At 39.8% G+C, this 18,851-nt stretch overlaps 1 protein-coding gene across 3 annotated transcripts in view; it reads right to left on the bottom strand.

The window, feature by feature from the left end:
- Nucleotides 1-18,851, bottom strand: part of LOC126281160 (FAST kinase domain-containing protein 1, mitochondrial) — a 58,964-nt gene that overhangs the window by 18,093 nt on the left and 22,020 nt on the right. For 2 of the 3 annotated variants that reach the window (XM_049979829.1, XM_049979830.1), the window contains 3 exons: nt 14,156-14,395; nt 13,925-14,075; nt 10,188-10,311 (listed from right to left, as the gene is read on the bottom strand). In XM_049979829.1, coding sequence (XP_049835786.1) covers nt 10,188-10,311; nt 13,925-14,075; nt 14,156-14,395 — 515 coding nt within the window. Of the gene's footprint in view, nt 1-10,187; nt 10,335-13,924; nt 14,076-14,155; nt 14,396-18,851 lie in introns of those variants that run through there. The other variant, XM_049979831.1, reaches the window with a different exon arrangement.

Here is an 18,851-nt window from a genome sequence, read left to right as displayed (position 1 = left end):
TTAAATAAACTTTCAATCAAAGTGAAGAATTTCATGAGGTGGACTTTCATAAGCACACGTTAGGCACACCTCTCCAGAACCTTGCATCAGTGACACAAGGGAGACTTTACAAGACCAGGTGGACTGTGACAACCAACAAGAAGGATGTGCTTGATCTTCTAAAATTTATTCCTCCTGTGTATCATGCATTCTTCAAGAACTTGTCTACGAAGACATGTACTTGACGTTCAGATTCTCAGGATCAGATTTTGGACAAGGAAAACAATGAACCTGTATCCACACAAGGTACAGTTACAGTGGATGACTGACAAAAGTGTTCAGTGAACAAACTAAGTAACTCATTTCTTTTTTGTTTAACAAGTCATTTCCTACACATTTTCTGCATTATATTCTGTTTTGTTAATATATTTAGAGAGACTTTTGTGCATATTATCCTGTATTTATCAACACAAATAAATTATTAACATTAATAATTGTTTCTACACTTCTTAATGAATATTCCTATTACTCAAAACCCCATAGGTGGATTTATGCCACTTATGCTCTGAACCCCTCATATTTTTGCTTGTTAGATTTCTGAGTCATCAAATAGCTCTATTGGGTGGTTCTAATGCTCCAGAGATCTGTAAATGGAAGCCAGCTCTGCATTGTATCTTGTGTTTTAATAATCCAATAAGTGGGCATTTATAAAACACTGTTAATGAAACATGCAGCAATATGAATAAATCATGAGTTAATGTAGATAGCATACAGACCGGAATAAATAATGAATTAATGTAGAAAGCATGCGGACTGAAGCGTTACAGTCTACTAAATGCACATATCAGATGATTCTGAAAGGTTCTATCCAAGTTTAAATTTGATTAGTATCTTGGCTAAGTGGATGGATGGACTGACTGACTGAGACATGGTCAATCAGTGTCATGAGAGGATAGACCAGTAAAGAAGCAGTCACTGTTATACTGAGAAGAACTGCTGAACACTTATTTTCATTCTCACGTGGGCATACACATTCGCACATGCAGTAAAGGAAGCCCTGAAGTAGGGCTGTGATTGTACTTGTAATTCAAATCAGCTGGTATTCTAATTATAGCTCATGTACCAGCACACTTGTACAAACACCATGGGTCTTCATTGTGTTATGCACGACATGGACCCCTAATCCCAATCATGAGCCTGATTAGCACCATGGGCCTCACATCAACTTCTGTTTGTCTCTCCTGTTGTTACCTTTTTTACATTCTTTCACGTTTCTCTCTTGTACCCATCAACTTTCTGCATGCTTTTTTTTTTTTTTTTAACATTGACCACAAATTTCCCTCCTTTTCCTTGAGTTTCCATGTAATGTTTTTGAGTGTTATTACCTGTCAAAACAGAGTAAAAGTAAAACTGACACTCACGAATGAAACATCAGTGTAATGAAAATCTTCTTCTTCTTTTCTTAACATTGGTTTTCCCCCAAAGGGAAGGTACACAAGATGCAATAAGGATTTTATGTCTCCTACATGTTTTCTGTATTGCTCAATACATCCTGTAGTTCTACAACTTCTTCAATAACAATATCAGCAGTAAGTAGACAGAAGACTGCTGAAGCAAACTTCGCCAAGGAAAAAGTGTATTTGTGGTGTCACCGTCAGACACCACACTTGCTAGGTGGTAGCCTGTAAATCGGGCGCGGTCCGGTAGTATACGTCGGACCCGCGTGTCGCCACTATCAGTGATTGCAGACCGAGCGCCGCCACACGGCAGGTCTAATTACGCTCTCATTTGCCGAGACGATAGTTAGCATAGCCTTCAGCTACGTTATTTGCTACGACCTAGCAAGGCGCCATGATCAGTTTCTATTGATATTTTAAATCATGTAATGTCAAGAGCGACGTTAGTCATTAATGGATTAAAGTTAAGTATTCCACCAGCTACGTCCGTTTTTCACAATTCTAATTCCCTTGTCATGTTCCAGACCTCACGCCAGACTGGGTGAGCTGAGACGCGTGCATTTCGCCCTGCTTTAGGAACACGGTTGGCTCTCCTGCCAACCACAACAGTATTTCATGAAGCAGTGAGTGATACTTAAGCGAAATGGTGTGACTGAGATGACACACAAATGTATATGTGTGTAGTTGGAGTATAAATTAGAATAATGTTGCAGTATAAATGTCATGTAATTAAGTTTTTACTATGCTTATTTGGCAAAATTTTGGGATATCAGCCTAAACTCAACACTGGCTTCAAGCAATATTTCAATCAGTTTCCTACGTCATTTTCAGGTGATTTTGTTTTAGGATATCATGTAGGAAACTCACTGAAATGTTGTTCTGAGATGGCACTGCTATTTGACTGATATCTTGAGTAGATTTCATCACAGATATTTGCCAAGAAAAGGCATTCTCATTTGTTTCTGTATACTTGCTAAGTTTAATACTACAGGGTAATTCAAAAAGAATACCACAACTTTAGCGTCAGTTGATGCTAAGATGGCGACCGCTCAACAGAAAGCTTTTTGTGTTATTGCGTACGGCAGAAGTGAATCGACGACAGTTGTTCAGCGTGCATTTCGAACGAAGTATGGTGTTAAACCTCCTGATAGGTCGTGTATTAAACGTTGGTATAAACAGTTTACAGAGAATGGGTGTTTGTGCAAAGGAAAAGTTCTGGACGGCCGAGAACGTGTGATGAAAATGTATCACGCATCCAGCAAGCATTTGTTCGCAGCCCAGGAAAATCGACTCGCAGAGCTAGCAGAGAGCTGCAAATTCCACAATCAACTGTATGGAGAGTCCTACGAAAAAGGTTAGTTATGAAACCTTATCGTCTGAAATTGGTTCAAGCACTGTCTGCAGCTGATAAGATTAAAAGAATCGATTTCTGTGATTTTATCCCTGCTCAAATGGAAACAGATGAATCTTTCGTTTCAAAGATTGTGTTTAGTGATGAAGCAACTTTCCACACTAACGGAAAAGTCAACCGTCACAATGTCTGTATATGGGGCACTGAGAATCCGCGGGAAACAACTCAGTATGAACGTGACTAGCCTAACGTGAACGTTTTCTGTGCCATTTCAGCCAATAAAGTTTTTGGTCCCTTTTTCTTCGAAGGTGCTACTGTAACTGGACTATAGTATCTGGAGATGTTAGAGAATTGGCTGTTCCCTCAGCTCAAACAAGAAGCACAACAATTCATATTTCAGCAGGATGGAGTGCCACCACATTGGCACTTATCTGTCTGTAACTACCTGAACGTCAACTACCCGAGGCGATGGATCGGCCGCCAGGCAGCCCGTGACAGAGCACTTCATCACTGGCCTCCAAGAAGCCCTGATCTTACCCCCTGCGATTTTTTCTTATGGGGGTATGTTAAGGATATGGTGTTTCGGCCACCTCTCCCAGCCACCATTGATGATTTGAAACGAGAAATAATAGCAGCTATCCAAACTGTTACGCCTGATATGCTACAGAGAGTGTGGAACAAGTTGGAGTATCGGGTTGATATTGCTCGAGTGTCTGGAGGGGGCCATATTAAACATCTCTGAACTTGTTTTCGAGTGGAAAAAAAAAAACCTTTTTAAATACTCTTTGTAATGATGTATAACAGAAGGTTATATTAAGTTTCTTTCATTAAATACACATTTTTAAAGTTGTGGTATTCTTTTTGAATCACCCTGTATTTTGTAAGATGCTTCATGGATAACTACATGCACAATAATAATAATAATAATAATAATAATAATAATAATAATATTTCGATTAGTTGTATAATATCCCCGTGGAGGCCGGGAAAAGAATAGGCCTCCGGTATGTTCTGCCAGTCGTAAAAGGCGACGAAAAGAACAAACCACTAATAGGGCTAACCCCCCTTTTAGTGTGATTAGTTGGTTCAGGACAGAATTAAAGAAGCTTTGGACAAGTTCCGTCATGGTCGGGGACGATGCTTGAACCCTATGCCCGTCCACAATGGTAACGACACTGCTAGCCAACTGGAAAATGATTTAAATCCAAATAGAGATGTTTTGCAGGATATGCTTCCTGCAACCACCCTAGAAGGAAAACAAAGACAGAGGATGAGATGGTCAGATGAAGTTAATCGACACCTCATGTTCTTTTATTACCAAGCAACAAACCTAGGAACCAACACAACTGGATACAGATCACAAGTATACACAACATTTATTACCAGATACGCAAAATTAAAATTTTGAACAGAACAACAACTAGCTGATCAGATCCGTGTAATAATAAAAAATAACAGGATACCCCAGTCAGAATTAGAAACCATCAAACAACAAGTACAACAAATACTGGAACAAAATAATGTGCAATCAGAAGAAGAAGAAAATACAGTAATGGACTCAAACAACCCAGAGCAAACAAACAAAGAACAACACACATCAATTAAACAATCAGAGGAAAACGAAATCTTAAGACTACCACCAGAACAAGTACAAATAGAACACGAAGTGACACACATGTTAGATATAGAAGAAAAATTTCAGCTGACATATATAGAATACAAAGACACAAATACAGACATTAGACCATTCTTGGATAGACCGCCAAATAACCCACAAGTCGAAACAACAATAAAAACTATCAACACAATCATACACAACAAAATAAATGAAAGTACAACTATGGAAGAGTTACAACTAGTGGTTTATATAGGAGCACTCACTACACTAAATATAAACACTAGGCAGAGATCAGAACCAACCGACACACAGAAGAAACCCACAAAACCAGCATGGCAACAAAGGCTACAGATCAGAATAGAAAAACTGAGAAAAGACATTGGACAGCTAACACAATTTATAAGAAAAGAAATATCAGACAAAAAACGAAAAAGGTTAGGTAAAATCTCACAACAAGAAGCGATAGAGCAATTAGATGAAAAGAAGCAGAAATTACAAGCATTGGCCAAACGACTTAGAAGATACAAAAAAAGAGAAAATAGAAGGAAACAAAACCAAACATTCAACACAAACCAAAAGAAATTTTACCCGACAATAGATAACACACACATTACAATAGACAATCCACCAAACATAACAGACATGGAACACTTCTGGAGCAACATATGGTCAAACCCGGTACAACATAACAGGCATGCACGGTGGATAGAAGCAGAAACAGACACATACAGCATGATACAACAAATGCCTGAGGTGATAATTTTGCAACATGAAGTCACCAACGCAATTAATTGGAAAGCCCCTGGAAAAGATAAAATAGCAAATTTCTGGCTAAAGAAGTTCACCTCAACACATTCACATGTAACTAAATTATTTAACACATTAAAAACAAAGATTCCAAGACTTACCAAGAGGGAAAGCGCCGGTAGGCAGGCACAATAAAATAACACACAAACACACACACACACACACACACACACACACACACACCAACTGCTTCGTCGGGAAAGATGGAAGGAAAAGGAAAGATGATCTTTCATCTTTCCTTTTCCTTCCCTCTTTCCTGACGAAGCAGCCGCCGGTTGCGAAAGCTCGAAATTTTGTGAGTGTGTGTGTGTGTGTTTGTGTGTTATTTTATTGTGCCTGTATACCGCCGCTTTCCCGCTTGGTAAGTCTTGGAATCTTTGTTTTTAATATCTTTTCCCATATGGAAGTTTCTTTCTATTTTATTTACATCATAAATTATTTAACAGTTACATTGCAGACCCATACACATTCCCTGATACACTTACACATGGCATAACTTATCTGAAACCTAAAGATCAAGCAGACACAGCAAACCTAGCTAAATACTGCCCCATAAAATGCCTACCAACAATATACAAAATATTAACTTAAGTCATTACACAGAAATTAATGACACATAAAACCCAGAACAAAATTATAAATGAAGAACAAAAAGGCTGTTGCAAAGGAGAACGAGGATGTAAAGAACAACTGATAATAGATGCATAGGTGACATACCAAGCTAAAACTAAACAAAGGTCGCTACACTACGCGTACATTGATTACCGAAAAGCTTTTGATAGTGTACCCCACTCATGGTTACTACAAATATTGGAAATATACACAGTAAATCCTAAATTGATACAGTTCCTAAACACAGTAATGAAAAATTGGAAAACCACACATAATACACAAACAAATTCAAATAATATCACATCACAGCCAATACAGATTAAGCGTGGAATATACCAAGGAGACTCATTAAGTCCTTTCTGGTTCTGCCTTGCTCTGAACCCACTATCCAACATGCTAAATAATACAAATTATGGATACAATATTACTGGAACATACCCACACAAAATCACACATTTGCTATACATGGATGATCTAAAACTACTGGCAGCAACAAATCAACAACTCAACCAATTAATAAAGATAACAGAAGTATTCAGCAATGATATAAATATGGCTTTTGGAACAGACACATGTAAGAAAAATAGCACAGTCAAGGGAAAACACACTAAACAAGAAAATTACATATTGGATAACCACAGCGACTGCATAGAAGCGATGGAACAAACAGATGCCTATAAATATCTATGATACAGACAAAAAATAGGAATAGATAATACAAATATTAAAGAAGAACTAAAAGAAAAATATAGACAAAGACTAACAAAAATACTGAAAACAGAATTGACAGCAAGAAACAAAACAAAAGCTATAAATACTTATGCTATACCAATATTGACCTATTCATTTGGAGTAGTGAAATGGAGTAACACAGACCTAGAAGCACTCAATACACTTACACGATCACAATGCCACAAATATAGAATACATAACATACATTCAGCAACAGAGAGATTCACATTAAGCAGAAAGGAAGGAGGAAGGGGATTTATCGACATAAAAAACCTACATTATGGACAGGTAGACAATTTAAGAAAATTCTTTCTAGAACGAGCAGAAACTAGCAAAATACACAAAGCAATCACTCATATAAATACATCGGCTACACCGCTGCAATTTCATAACCACTTCTACAATCCTTTAGATCATATAACATCAACAGATATGAAGAAAGTAAATTGGAAAAATAAAACACTACATGGCAAGCACCCGTATCATCTAACAGAGCCACACATCGATCAAGACGCATCCAACACACGGCTAAGAAAAGGCAATATATACAGTGAGACGGAAGGATTCATGATTGCAATACAGGATCAAACAATAAACACCAGATATTACAGCAAGCATAGTATTAAAAATCCCAATACCACAACAGATAAATGCAGACTTTGCAAACAACAAATAGAAACAGTAGAGCACATCACAAGCGGATGTACAATACTAGCAAATACAGAATACCCCAGAAGACATGACAATGTAGCAAAAATAATACATTAACAGCTTGCCTTACAACATAAACTTATAAAACAACACGTCCCACATACAAGTATGCACCACAAAATGTACTGGAGAATGATGAATACAAATTATACTGGAACAGAACCATTATAACAGATAAAACAACACCACATAACAAACCTGACATCATACTCACCAATAAAAAGAAGAAATTTACACAACTAATCGAAATATCCATACCCAATACAACAAATACACTCCTGGAAATTGAAATAAGAACACCGTGAATTCATTGTCCCTGGAAGGGGAAACTTTATTGACACATTCCTGGGGTCAGATACATCACATGATCACACTGACAGAACCACAGGCACATAGACACAGGCAACAGAGCATGCACAATGTCGGCACTAGTACAGTGTATATCCACCTTCCACAGCAATGCAGGCTGCTATTCTCCCATGGAGACGATCATAGAGATGCTGGATGTAGTCCTGTGGAACGGCTTGCCATGCCATTTCCACCTGACGCCTCAGTTGGACCAGCGTTCGTACTGGACGTGCAGACCGCGTGAGACGACACTTCATCCAGTCCCAAACATGCTCAATGGGGGACAGATCCGGAGATCTTGCTGGCCAGGGTAGTTGACTTACACCTTCTAGAGAATGTTGGGTGGCATGGGATACATGCGGACGTGCATTGTCCTGTTGGAACAGCAAGTTCCCTTGCCGGTCTAGGAATGGTAGAACGATGGGTTCGATGACGGTTTGGATGTACCGTGCACTATTCAGTGTCCCCTCGACAATCACCAGAGGTGTACGGCCAGTGTAGGAGATCGCTCCCCACACCATGATGCCGGGTGTTGGCCCTGTGTGCCTCGGTCGTATGCAGTCCTGATTGTGGCGCTCACCTGCACGGCGCCAAACACGCATACGACCATCATTGGCACCAAGGCAGAAGTGACTCTCATCGCTGAAGACGACACGTCTCCATTCATCCCTCCATTCACACCTGTCACGACACCACTGGAGGCGGGCTGCATGATGTTGGGGCGTGAGCGGAAGACGGCCTAACGGTGTGCGGGACCGTAGCCCAGCTTCATGGAGACGGTTGCGATTGGTCCTCGCCGATACCCCAGGAGCAACAGTGTCCCTAATTTGCTGGGAAGTGGCGGTGCGGTCCCCTACGGCACTGCGTTGGATCCTATGGTCTTGGCGTGCATCCGTGCGTCGCTGCGGTCCAGTCCCAGGTCGACGGGCACGTGCACCTTCCGCCTATCACTGGCGACAACATCGATGTACTGTGGAGACCTCACGCCCCACGTGTTGAGCAATTCGGCGGTACGTCCACCCGGCCTCCCGCATGCCCACTATACGCCCTCGCTCAAAGTCCGTCAACTGCACATACGGTTCACGTCCACGCTGTAGCGGCATGCTACCAGTGTTAAAGACTGCGATGGAGCTCCGTATGCCACGGCAAACTGGCTGACACTGACGGCGGCGGTGCACAAATGCTGCGCAGTTAGCGCCATTCGACGGCCAACACCGCGGTTCCTGGTGTGTCCGCTGTGCCGTGCGTGTGATCATTGCTTGTACAGCCCTCTCGCAGTGTCCGGAGCAAGTATGGTGGATCTGACACACCGGTGTCAATGTGTTCTTTTTTCCATTTCCAGGAGTGTATACAAAAGAAAACAGGAGAAAAAATTGAAAAATACATCCAACTGGCTGAAGAAGTCAAGGATATGTGGCATCAGGATAAAGTTGACATTATACCAATTATACTATCAACTACAAGAGTAGTACCACACAATATCCACCAGTACATCAATGCAATACAGCTACATCCAAACTTATATATACAACTACAGAAATCCGTAATTATTGATACATGTTCAATTACCCGAAAGTTCCTAAATGCAATATAACATATAGCGTGCAGTTAAAAGAAAGTCACGCTTGATCAAGGTCCGCGTCACTTTCTACTTTTGACCAGACATAACGTCTGAGATAAGAAAGAAATAATAATAATAATAATAACAATAATAATAATAATAATAATAATAATAATAATAATAATAATAAGTTTGATTGCCGCATGAAGCCCTGTCACAGTCACATTATAGTTTCACTGTGCTCCACTAAAACTCATCAATGTTGCTCATCATGTTGACTAGAACACTTCATAATCATTCATGAGGATTGCTCAACTCAACAGGGCACTGTACTGTAGCAAATAGTAAAGTAAATGTAGAAATCAGTAAATGGTTTGATTGAGGTAAGAACAATATTCTTTCTAAGGGACACATCTGTGATAAATTTTAAGAGAAATCTTCTACAAGGAGCAGATAAAAACTTTCAGTCTGCAAGTAATTACAATAAAATTCATAACTTACAAAAATAATGTCATTCAACACTGTAATTCCACTGAGGGTGACACAATTTACAGGATTATCCCAGTGATTGAGGCCAATTTGAAAAGCAAATGTGGATTTTACAGAAATACTTCAATGAGAAATGGCAGTTTTCTGGAAAATTTTAAAACAGTAATATCAAGAGGGATTATTCACCAAATACAGGTGAAACTGCATTCGAATCAAAAGAGAAATTCTAGAATATTTTCAACAATAGCTTTAAGATTGGGTCAGGCTCATTTCAGACCAACAATTCCTGCAATATTTTGGAGAATATAACCCATAACCTGAGCTTCTTGCATTTCAAACCTTTCTTGAAGATAAACATTATTATTGCAATATATTTATGCGGGCAAACTTCTTTACACATTTTTTAACACGTAAAATGTTCTTTCTTCACTGGGTAATGGTTTTTCTTTAAGAGTAAGTCAATGTTATTTGATGACATATCCACCAGGTATTAAAAATTTTTTTGTTGAGTAAATAACTCACCTGAAACAGCAAGTTCCTGGCAGTATTTTTTATGAAACCAAGGTACATCAGCATCAGGATAATCCAAACAAACTGCACGGTTAAGCTCCATCAAATTATGACGAACACGGACAGGATAAGTATCCTGCAATTCAGCAGAATCACCAACTGTAAATGTAGAATGTATCATCTTCAAGGAATATTACTAGAAATTGACAAAATTCTTAAATAATGATCCATAGCTGATTCGTTGCATATTATAAACTCAACTACAGCATAATTAGTGCCAATCAATCTTTTCATTCAACAATGGAAAACACGCTGGAAATACAGACAGTTACTTTGCTCTGTATGTGGACAAAGTAATAAAAGAATGTGGATGAATTTTTCTTCTTTTGCATGGTGTTAACAATCGCCCAATTTGATTTGCAATAACAAGAGTGACACGAAAGTGTATAAAATATTTAAATAACTTATGGGAATGCAGCCAGGTGATGCCTTCAGACACTGGCAATATTTTGGCATGTGCACATCTTATCATTTTCAAGGCACAAATTTAATGATAGAGATAACCTAAATCTCAGTATGTGGGACATATGCAGGTAGACAACACATCCGCCATAAACTAGCACCTACACACAACAAAAGGTAACTAAGCCCAAAGTTATCACTAAAGTAGTGAAAATTAGTTACGAACAGAAAGGAAGTAGCATTAACCCTGTTGTTTGGCTAAGGAGGATCTGACTTCACTTGATTGAGGCATGAAGCTTTATCAAGGACATTGTTTACAGAACAAAGGTTCAAGATTTGGTAGATTTGAGACAACAGATGTACACTGCCATTCTTAACGACATGCGGCAAAAAGTAGAGTACCATATTGATATCTTGTACGCTACAAACAGTGCCCATACTGAACTGCACCAACATGCATAAAATGTTTGAGCTGCAATGTAAAGTGTTGGACAGATAAAGTTGTAAACCTAAACAAGTAATAAATATAAACAAGTGTTTTTGTATACTTCTAGCCCAAAAATGCTGTCTTCCAGGTGTCAAAGTAATGTTCTGCAACAGCGGATTTGCTCATCTGCTGTGAGCACATGTAAAACTTATGCTTAATACACAAGTCCACCACAGTCCGGATGGTCTGACCAATGAATGACATGCAACAACTGCAAGGGATACAGAAGACACTCCCTTACACAAACCAAGACCATCCTTTACTTACCCTAAAGATGACCTAATCTTAGATGGTGGTCAAAAACACCCTTCATGCCATTTTTCCACATAATACAAAAATCCTACTGAAGAGAAAAAGACCATAGACTTAGATCTACTACAATATTTCACACTCACCTGATTTACAGCTGGTCAACAGTGCAATGTGGTCTGATTTGTCTTTCACTATAACAAATCTGGTAAAAGGTGAAGTATGTGGCACAGCATCAGTGGCATTGAAACCTGTACATTTTTTTCTGATATGTACATGATACTTTCGTTATTTGGTCTCACTGAAGTGAAAATTTCATTGTCTTTCTAGAATGTCTGAATTCAATCCATCCAAATATTCCTTTCATGGTGGAGATGGAAAAGGATGGCTGCCTTCCCTTCCTTGAAGTGTTGCCCTGGAGGAAGGCTGATGGTATGTTGAGGTGTGCCCTTTGAAGGAAGCCAGATCACACTGATTTGTATCTTCAGGCTGATAGCTGTCACCAGCCATCTCAGTGGGAAGGGATGCTTTGTATCCTGGCACAGAGGCCCCACATCACCTCAGATCCTGAAAGTTTGTCACTTCAAATCACCTTTTGCCAGAATGGTTATAATGAAGGACATATCAGACACACATTACATCAATCAACCATGAATGAGTGATGAATATAATGAAGTAGCACCAAAGTTTAAGGCCTTTTCGTCTTACATGAGTAGCATTTCCAATAGGATTAGTCATACTCTGTGAAAATGTGGCATGAAATGTGTTTTAAATCACCATCTAATATTAGGCTCCTTTTACGGGTCTGTGAAGTATGATCTTGGTCTGCATAATGTGGGTGTCTACCAAATCCCTTGCAGATATGGCATGTCATACATTGGTCAGACAATCAAGACCACAGAGGCCCAATGTAACAAGAAAAAGCATCTTACACACTTACAACGATAGAGTAAACCTACTATTGTAGAACATGACCTTGCACCGGTCATCCTATGGAATATAACAACATGGAGATTATTAAGGAAGCAGTGAGATGAAATTAGCAAGTGGCCTTACAGATAGATTTGGGGTTTATGCTCGAATTCTGCTTGGAATCCTGCTCTCTCCATGAACAAACAACAGAGAGACAGAGTTAATGTTACCACACCCATTGGTAATTAACATACACTATCAGTAACTTTTGACTTTAATCATCTTGATTGTGTGATGGCACAACCTGTTTACAATGTGTGTGTGTTGTCTTCTGCAGATGTCTCACATACTAATGATTTAAATCTCCTATATAGTGTGCTGTTAATGAATCTGTGCCTTGAACAGGACACTGTGAGCACTTGTCACAATATTGACGGTTGTCAAAGATATCACCAAGATGAATTCCTGTGAGTTGCCAAGACAACACAGCTAGTAAATAATGACCTATGGCAAACAATTCATTTCCCAATGAACAATTTTGCAATTTCCTTTAAGCAGGCTGAAGCTAACCCACGAAAAGGAGTAATATCCTGCTGAATAAGTTTGTCTTCATTATGAGAAAATACTACACCAGATACACTAAATATATGTTGAACACTTTACACAGTAATGTGCTGATTATTTCTGATATGTAAGAAAAGAAAACTTCTGACCATTCATGTCAACAGGTGCTGCGCAAAACGAGAGGCAGGAGTGAAATTTGGGACACCCATTTTGAAAATTTATTTAATCCGGAGCCTATAAGTGAAGTAAGTTAATTCTGGTTACGAATTGATAGTAGCCATTTATAACCCCTATATGAATTTATCACAATGTGATCTATAGCAACAATGGGCTATTGTGAAACTTGTTAACAGACTAAAACTGGACAAGATCAAAACTCATATCCTGACTCCTGCTTTTTCCAGAGCAATCCTCTTACTAGTAAACTATTCAGGTATGAGTCATTCGCAACTATAATAAATCAAATACTGTAAACTGTACACTTAATTCCTTTTTTCCCCACTTAATTAAACCATTTATTTAGAACATAACTACTTTCCCTGTCTGTCACTGCTGGTTACAAATGTCACAAAAATCATTTGTTGTGAAGTCATAACAAAACATATTACAAGCTATTGTTGTACAGAAATATCTGGGTGGAGGATATGAATGGAATAATTGACAGTTTACATGAATGCATGCAGCCATAAAAGAGTGAACTCTATTGAGCCATGGAAATGATGCATAAACATTTGCACTTGAGAGAGTGAGAGCTGCCAAAATCATGTATACTGAATATAAAACACAATGGCACAGCCACAGGTGGTTGTTGAGGCAATAGTTCTCGTGTGAGGGACGGTATATCGTAGCAGAGTTGCCACTGACATTTATGAAACCCAGACAACTTTTTATTACTGAATTAATATTCAAAAGACATATGTCTTGTTATATACAGTAGAAGTTGTTAGTTCTTTGAAATGAACAATAATCTGTGATGAAGCACAGGATCTCAAAGTAATTCAACAGGCCACCGTATTTATGGCACAGGTAAATAAAATGTCGAAACTACATTACAAAAGGACACATAAGTACTTACCTTCGAATAGCACTGTGACAACTCTGCTTCGATCCGCTCCAGAAAGTCAACAGTGAAAATATAATGAATTAAAGCCTTTGGCAAACTGTTGTAAAAGCAGAGAGCAAGAGATGAACGAATGACTGCTAGACTAACCATGAAATCTCTGTCCCTAAAAGGAAATATAAATATGAGGTATTAACAGTAGTTCAAAATCAAAATAAGAAAAAAATGCTGATGACACATACATACCTGAGAATAAGATCTATCATTGCAGAAAAAAAAGAACCTGCACCTGTGGGTGTATAGCCATGCACATAACAAAGGGTGAGCAATTTTTCTGCAGTTTCAGCAAGTACATGTGCCTTATTATGTGTAATATAGTCCACCATTCTGTCAACTGTTGTAGGTGCCAAGTAGTCGAAGCTGCGAAAGTTCCATACTGCATCTCGTATTATCCTTGATGATAGTGGATCATTACATTTTTCGTATCTGGAAGTATTTTTTAATAAATAGGTGTGTTTACAAACATAGTGTTCAACATACATTGTAATAACAGCAGTAAATGCATAGTTTTAACTGAACAGACAAATCTTTTCAGTTTTAAATGATGGTCACCAATGCGATATTTTTTCTTAAATATGTTATGAATGGTTAATACTGAAGTCTAAATACTTAATTTCAGTGGTAATTTCTAAGTACATCTGCAATGAGTGGTGTTCAACAAACCCTCTCATTTTTCAACGTGGTTTATAATGCTGATAAATTGCCCTCTACTTGCAAAGTTAATACTAAATATTCAGTTATTTATTTCAATATGAGAAACATACTTTCATAGCTACACCACAGTAGTTACATGGCCCTTACTGTGCCGTATCTGCAAACCATATTCCTTAATCATGTTAAATTACAATGAGTACAAGAGTACAGAAAGAATGACATTTGGGAAGCCAAGTTTTACATTACATATTTGACTAGCTGGAGAAGATTAGTGGACTAGTGTAGAACTAGATGCTTATTCTTTTACAATGATGTTCTTTATGCAGAATGAAATTTTCACTCTGCAGCGGAGTGTGCGCTGATATGAAACTTACGGACGAGGTACTGGTGAAATTATAGCTGTGAGAACAGGTCGTGAGTCATGCTTGGGTAGCTCAGTTGGAAGAGCACTTGCCCACGAAAGGCAAAGGTCCCGAGTTCAAGTCTCGGTCCGGCACACAGTTTTAATCTGCCAGGAAGTTTCATGCTCTTTATGATTTGCGATAAGATTAAGGGTGCTCACAATCAAGACCTATAGTTTCATTACTAGAATAAATAAAATTCATATAATGGAAATTCCAGGTTGGAATATCAACAATATTATGAAACACATAGAGTGCTACTTCGTTAAGATGACTGTTGAGTTGCAGACAGGCACAATGAAAAGACTGTTACACACTGAGCTTTTGGCCAAAACCTTCTTCAGAGAAGAAAAGAAAACAACACACATACACACAAGTGAGACACCTCACGCACATCTGGCCACTATCTCCAGCCACTGTGCCTAGAGTGCAACTCTTACGTTGGATGAAAGCATCAACCACGTTTGTGTTGGGGAAGGGGGAGGGATAGCAGGGTACAGATGGGAGAGAGGAGGGAGGAGGGAGGGGGGGGGGGAAAGAGAAGAGCACTCTCTGGCACAGCATGTCAGCTGGACAAAGCCACTAGGCACAGCATCCAGAGGCTGTGGGATAGGGGGGACGGTGGGTGGGTGGGATAACAGGGAGAGGAAAAGATGAGTAGGTATGTTGGCAGAGAACTGTGCACAATGAGAGTGATAGGATGTGAAACAGGAGGAGGTGATAGGACAGAGGAGGCAGAAACTGTTGGATGTAGGTTGTGGGGCAGTAGGTTATTATAGGTTGAAGCCAGGATAATTTTGGGAGCAGAAAATGTGTTATAAGGATAATTCCAATTTGCAAAATTTCAGAAAAGCTGGTGGTAGATGGAAGGATTCAGAGAGGCCAGGTTGTGAAGCCGCTACTGGAATCACTTCCCTACACACCAGCATCTCTCATGCCCATGGTCTTGCCACTACTGAACACTATCCCTCCCAACGTCCTTGAGACTCAAAACCCACCACCTAATTCCTTATACACCTTACTAACTTTATCCCGACACACAGCTACTTCTTCTTTGAAGGAAAGGTATATAAACAAATCCACGGCACAGCCATGGGCACCTGCTTAGCCCCCCCCCCCCCCAAAAAAAAAAATAATCTGTTTATGGATCACTTAGAAGAAACCTTCCTAGACTCTCAAAGCCCCAAACCCCAAACCGCTGGTATGGTTCGGGTTCATCGATAATAGCTTCATGATCTGGACTCAGGGTCATGACACCCTACCATAATTCCTTCACAACCACACCACCTCTCCCATCCGCTTCACTTGGTCCTCCTCAGTCCAGCATGTCACCTTCCTGGATGTAACCTTCTCTCTGGTGGCTCCATCCATACCTCCATTCCCATTACACCCACCAACCACCAATATCTCCACTTTGCCAGCTGCATTCCTTCCACGCAAAAAAATCCCTCCAGTGCAGCCTGGCCTCCTGGGGAAAGCAAATCTGCAACGACAATAATTCCCTTGCTAAGTATTCTGAAGGTCTCACAAGTTCTTTATAGACAGGCACTGCCCCCGGACCTAGTCTGTGAATAGGTTTCCCGTGCCATTCCCATGCACCTCCAAATCCTCCCACCACCCTGACCAACCTGCTACAAAGCAGCAACACATTTGTCACCCATTACCACTAAGGACTGGAACAGCTGAACCACATCCTTCTCAAGATGCTTCCAACCCTTCCTGAAGCGGTATTCTGTTGCCCACCCAACTTCCACAATACCCTAGTTCATCGCTGTGCCACTCCCACTCCCAAACCCTAGCCTCAGGGATGATATACCTGTGGAACATCCAGGTGCGAGACCTGACCAATCTGCGCACCCAGCACTTCCAGTCCTGTCACTGGCTTATCCTCTCACATCACAAGCAGGGCCACCTGTGAAAGAAGCCATGTCATATCCAGCTCTGCTGCACTCTTTGCAGTTTTTTTTTTTTTTTTTTTTTTTTTTTTTTTTTTTTTTTTTTTTTAATATCGGTTAGATTATCAACAAGATGACCACCAGGGCAAATGATCACCACTAAACTATCCCAAAACATTCTCCACTCCCAAAGTTATCCCAGTCTCAACCTACGATAACCTGCAGCCCCACACCCTACATCCAATAGCTTCCGACTCCTCTGTCCTATGACCTCCTCTCACTTCATGTCCCCTCACCCTCACTGTGACCTGCTCGCTGTTAACACACCTGCTAATCTTTTCTGTTTATCTTGTCCCCTCCTTGTCCAATCATCCCCCCCCCCCCCCCCCCCAATACCTACCCCACAGCCACCAGACACAGCATTTTGTCCTGCTGCTATCTAGGGATCATACAATATTACGAACATAACAAATCTATTGACAAGCACAGTGATAACAGTATAAAAAGTGGCAGTGGCACCATATGGAACAGAGATCATATGGAAAATACTTAAGATCAGAAATTTTGAAAACAATACAAGAAGTCGAGACAGTGTTCAAGAAATGGATCCTAGGACTGGGTAAAACATCATCCCTTACATATGAACTTATCATAGAGATTTATTTTGAAGAGAACATCAGATTACAAGACTTACTATGTTCCACAGGACCATATCTGAAACTAACTGACATTATGAAGCAGATGAAGAGGGAGATAGACGTTGAACTCTACAGCACACCAGCCATGATGGATGAGAGCTGGACCAGATAATGTAGGAAACAAGCATGTCACATCAAGACTTGAAACACCTGGATTTCATTATAAAATACATTCAACAACAAAATTACATGAATCAACTGGAGACGGTACACTGAGATGACAAGTCATGAGATAGCAATATACACATACACAGAGGGCTATAGAATCACTTACACAAAGCATAAAAGGGCACTGCATTGTACGAGCTGTCATTGTACTCAGGTGATTCATACAAAAGGTTCCTGATGTGATTATGGCTACACAATGGGAAGTAACATACTTTGAACATGGAGTGGTAGTTGGAGCTAGACACATTGATATTCCGTTTTGGAAATCATTAGCGAATTCAATATTCCGAGATTCACATCTCTAAACTGAAGCCAGCATGGTGCTTACCATTGTACTATCTTTGATCTTTTAATATTTCCTATCCTCTGCTCTTCATCTCTGTGTCACTGCATGTGGGGGGCCCCCTCAATCACGAGTCTGAGTGGTCTGTTCCCATTTTCCAACCTTTCCCACTCTATCCCTCTTTCCTTCCTTAAGGAAAGAATTAACATTTATGAAAGATATGAATGGTTTTTTTCCTACTTTTAAATGTCTATCAGCAGTGCTTGCCACTTCACCTCCTGAAGATAAATAAGGTCAGCCCATGCCCTCACCCACTCCTTTGGGTCAATTGTCATTAGGTGTGTCACCAATAACACTAGCAAACCTGAATACCATGGATTCAACAGTGACAGTGTCCTTTATTATTTTTACATCACCACCTTTCCATGCCACCACATCCCCTGGGGTGAAACATCATTGCATTCATACATCATTGGACCCGTCATCGAGCAGCTTAACAACATCAAATTATATGGTTTCTGATTAGTTTCCTTCCCTCCCCATCGCAACTCTTAGCTGAGCTAGTGGTGTCTTAAACCCAAAGTATTTATACATATCCTAATCCTACAGGAATCTCCCCTCTCCCCCCCCCCCCCCCTCCCCGGACTGAAAGCCATACATATTCCAAGTCTGGGTGAAACTGTTCCAGGTGTTCCAGAGTCATCCTTTGCATGTAAACCCTTCCTATCAACTCTCCAACAGCTAGATATTAAAAGCCATTGGAACTAACAGTAATCAGTGCAT

The sequence above is a fragment of the Schistocerca gregaria genome, chromosome 7, assembly GCF_023897955.1.
Source record: "Schistocerca gregaria isolate iqSchGreg1 chromosome 7, iqSchGreg1.2, whole genome shotgun sequence".
Taxonomy (NCBI): Eukaryota; Metazoa; Arthropoda; class Insecta; order Orthoptera; family Acrididae; genus Schistocerca; species Schistocerca gregaria.
Note: the sequence above shows the minus strand (reverse complement) of the source record. Positions and strands in the feature narration are given on the sequence as shown.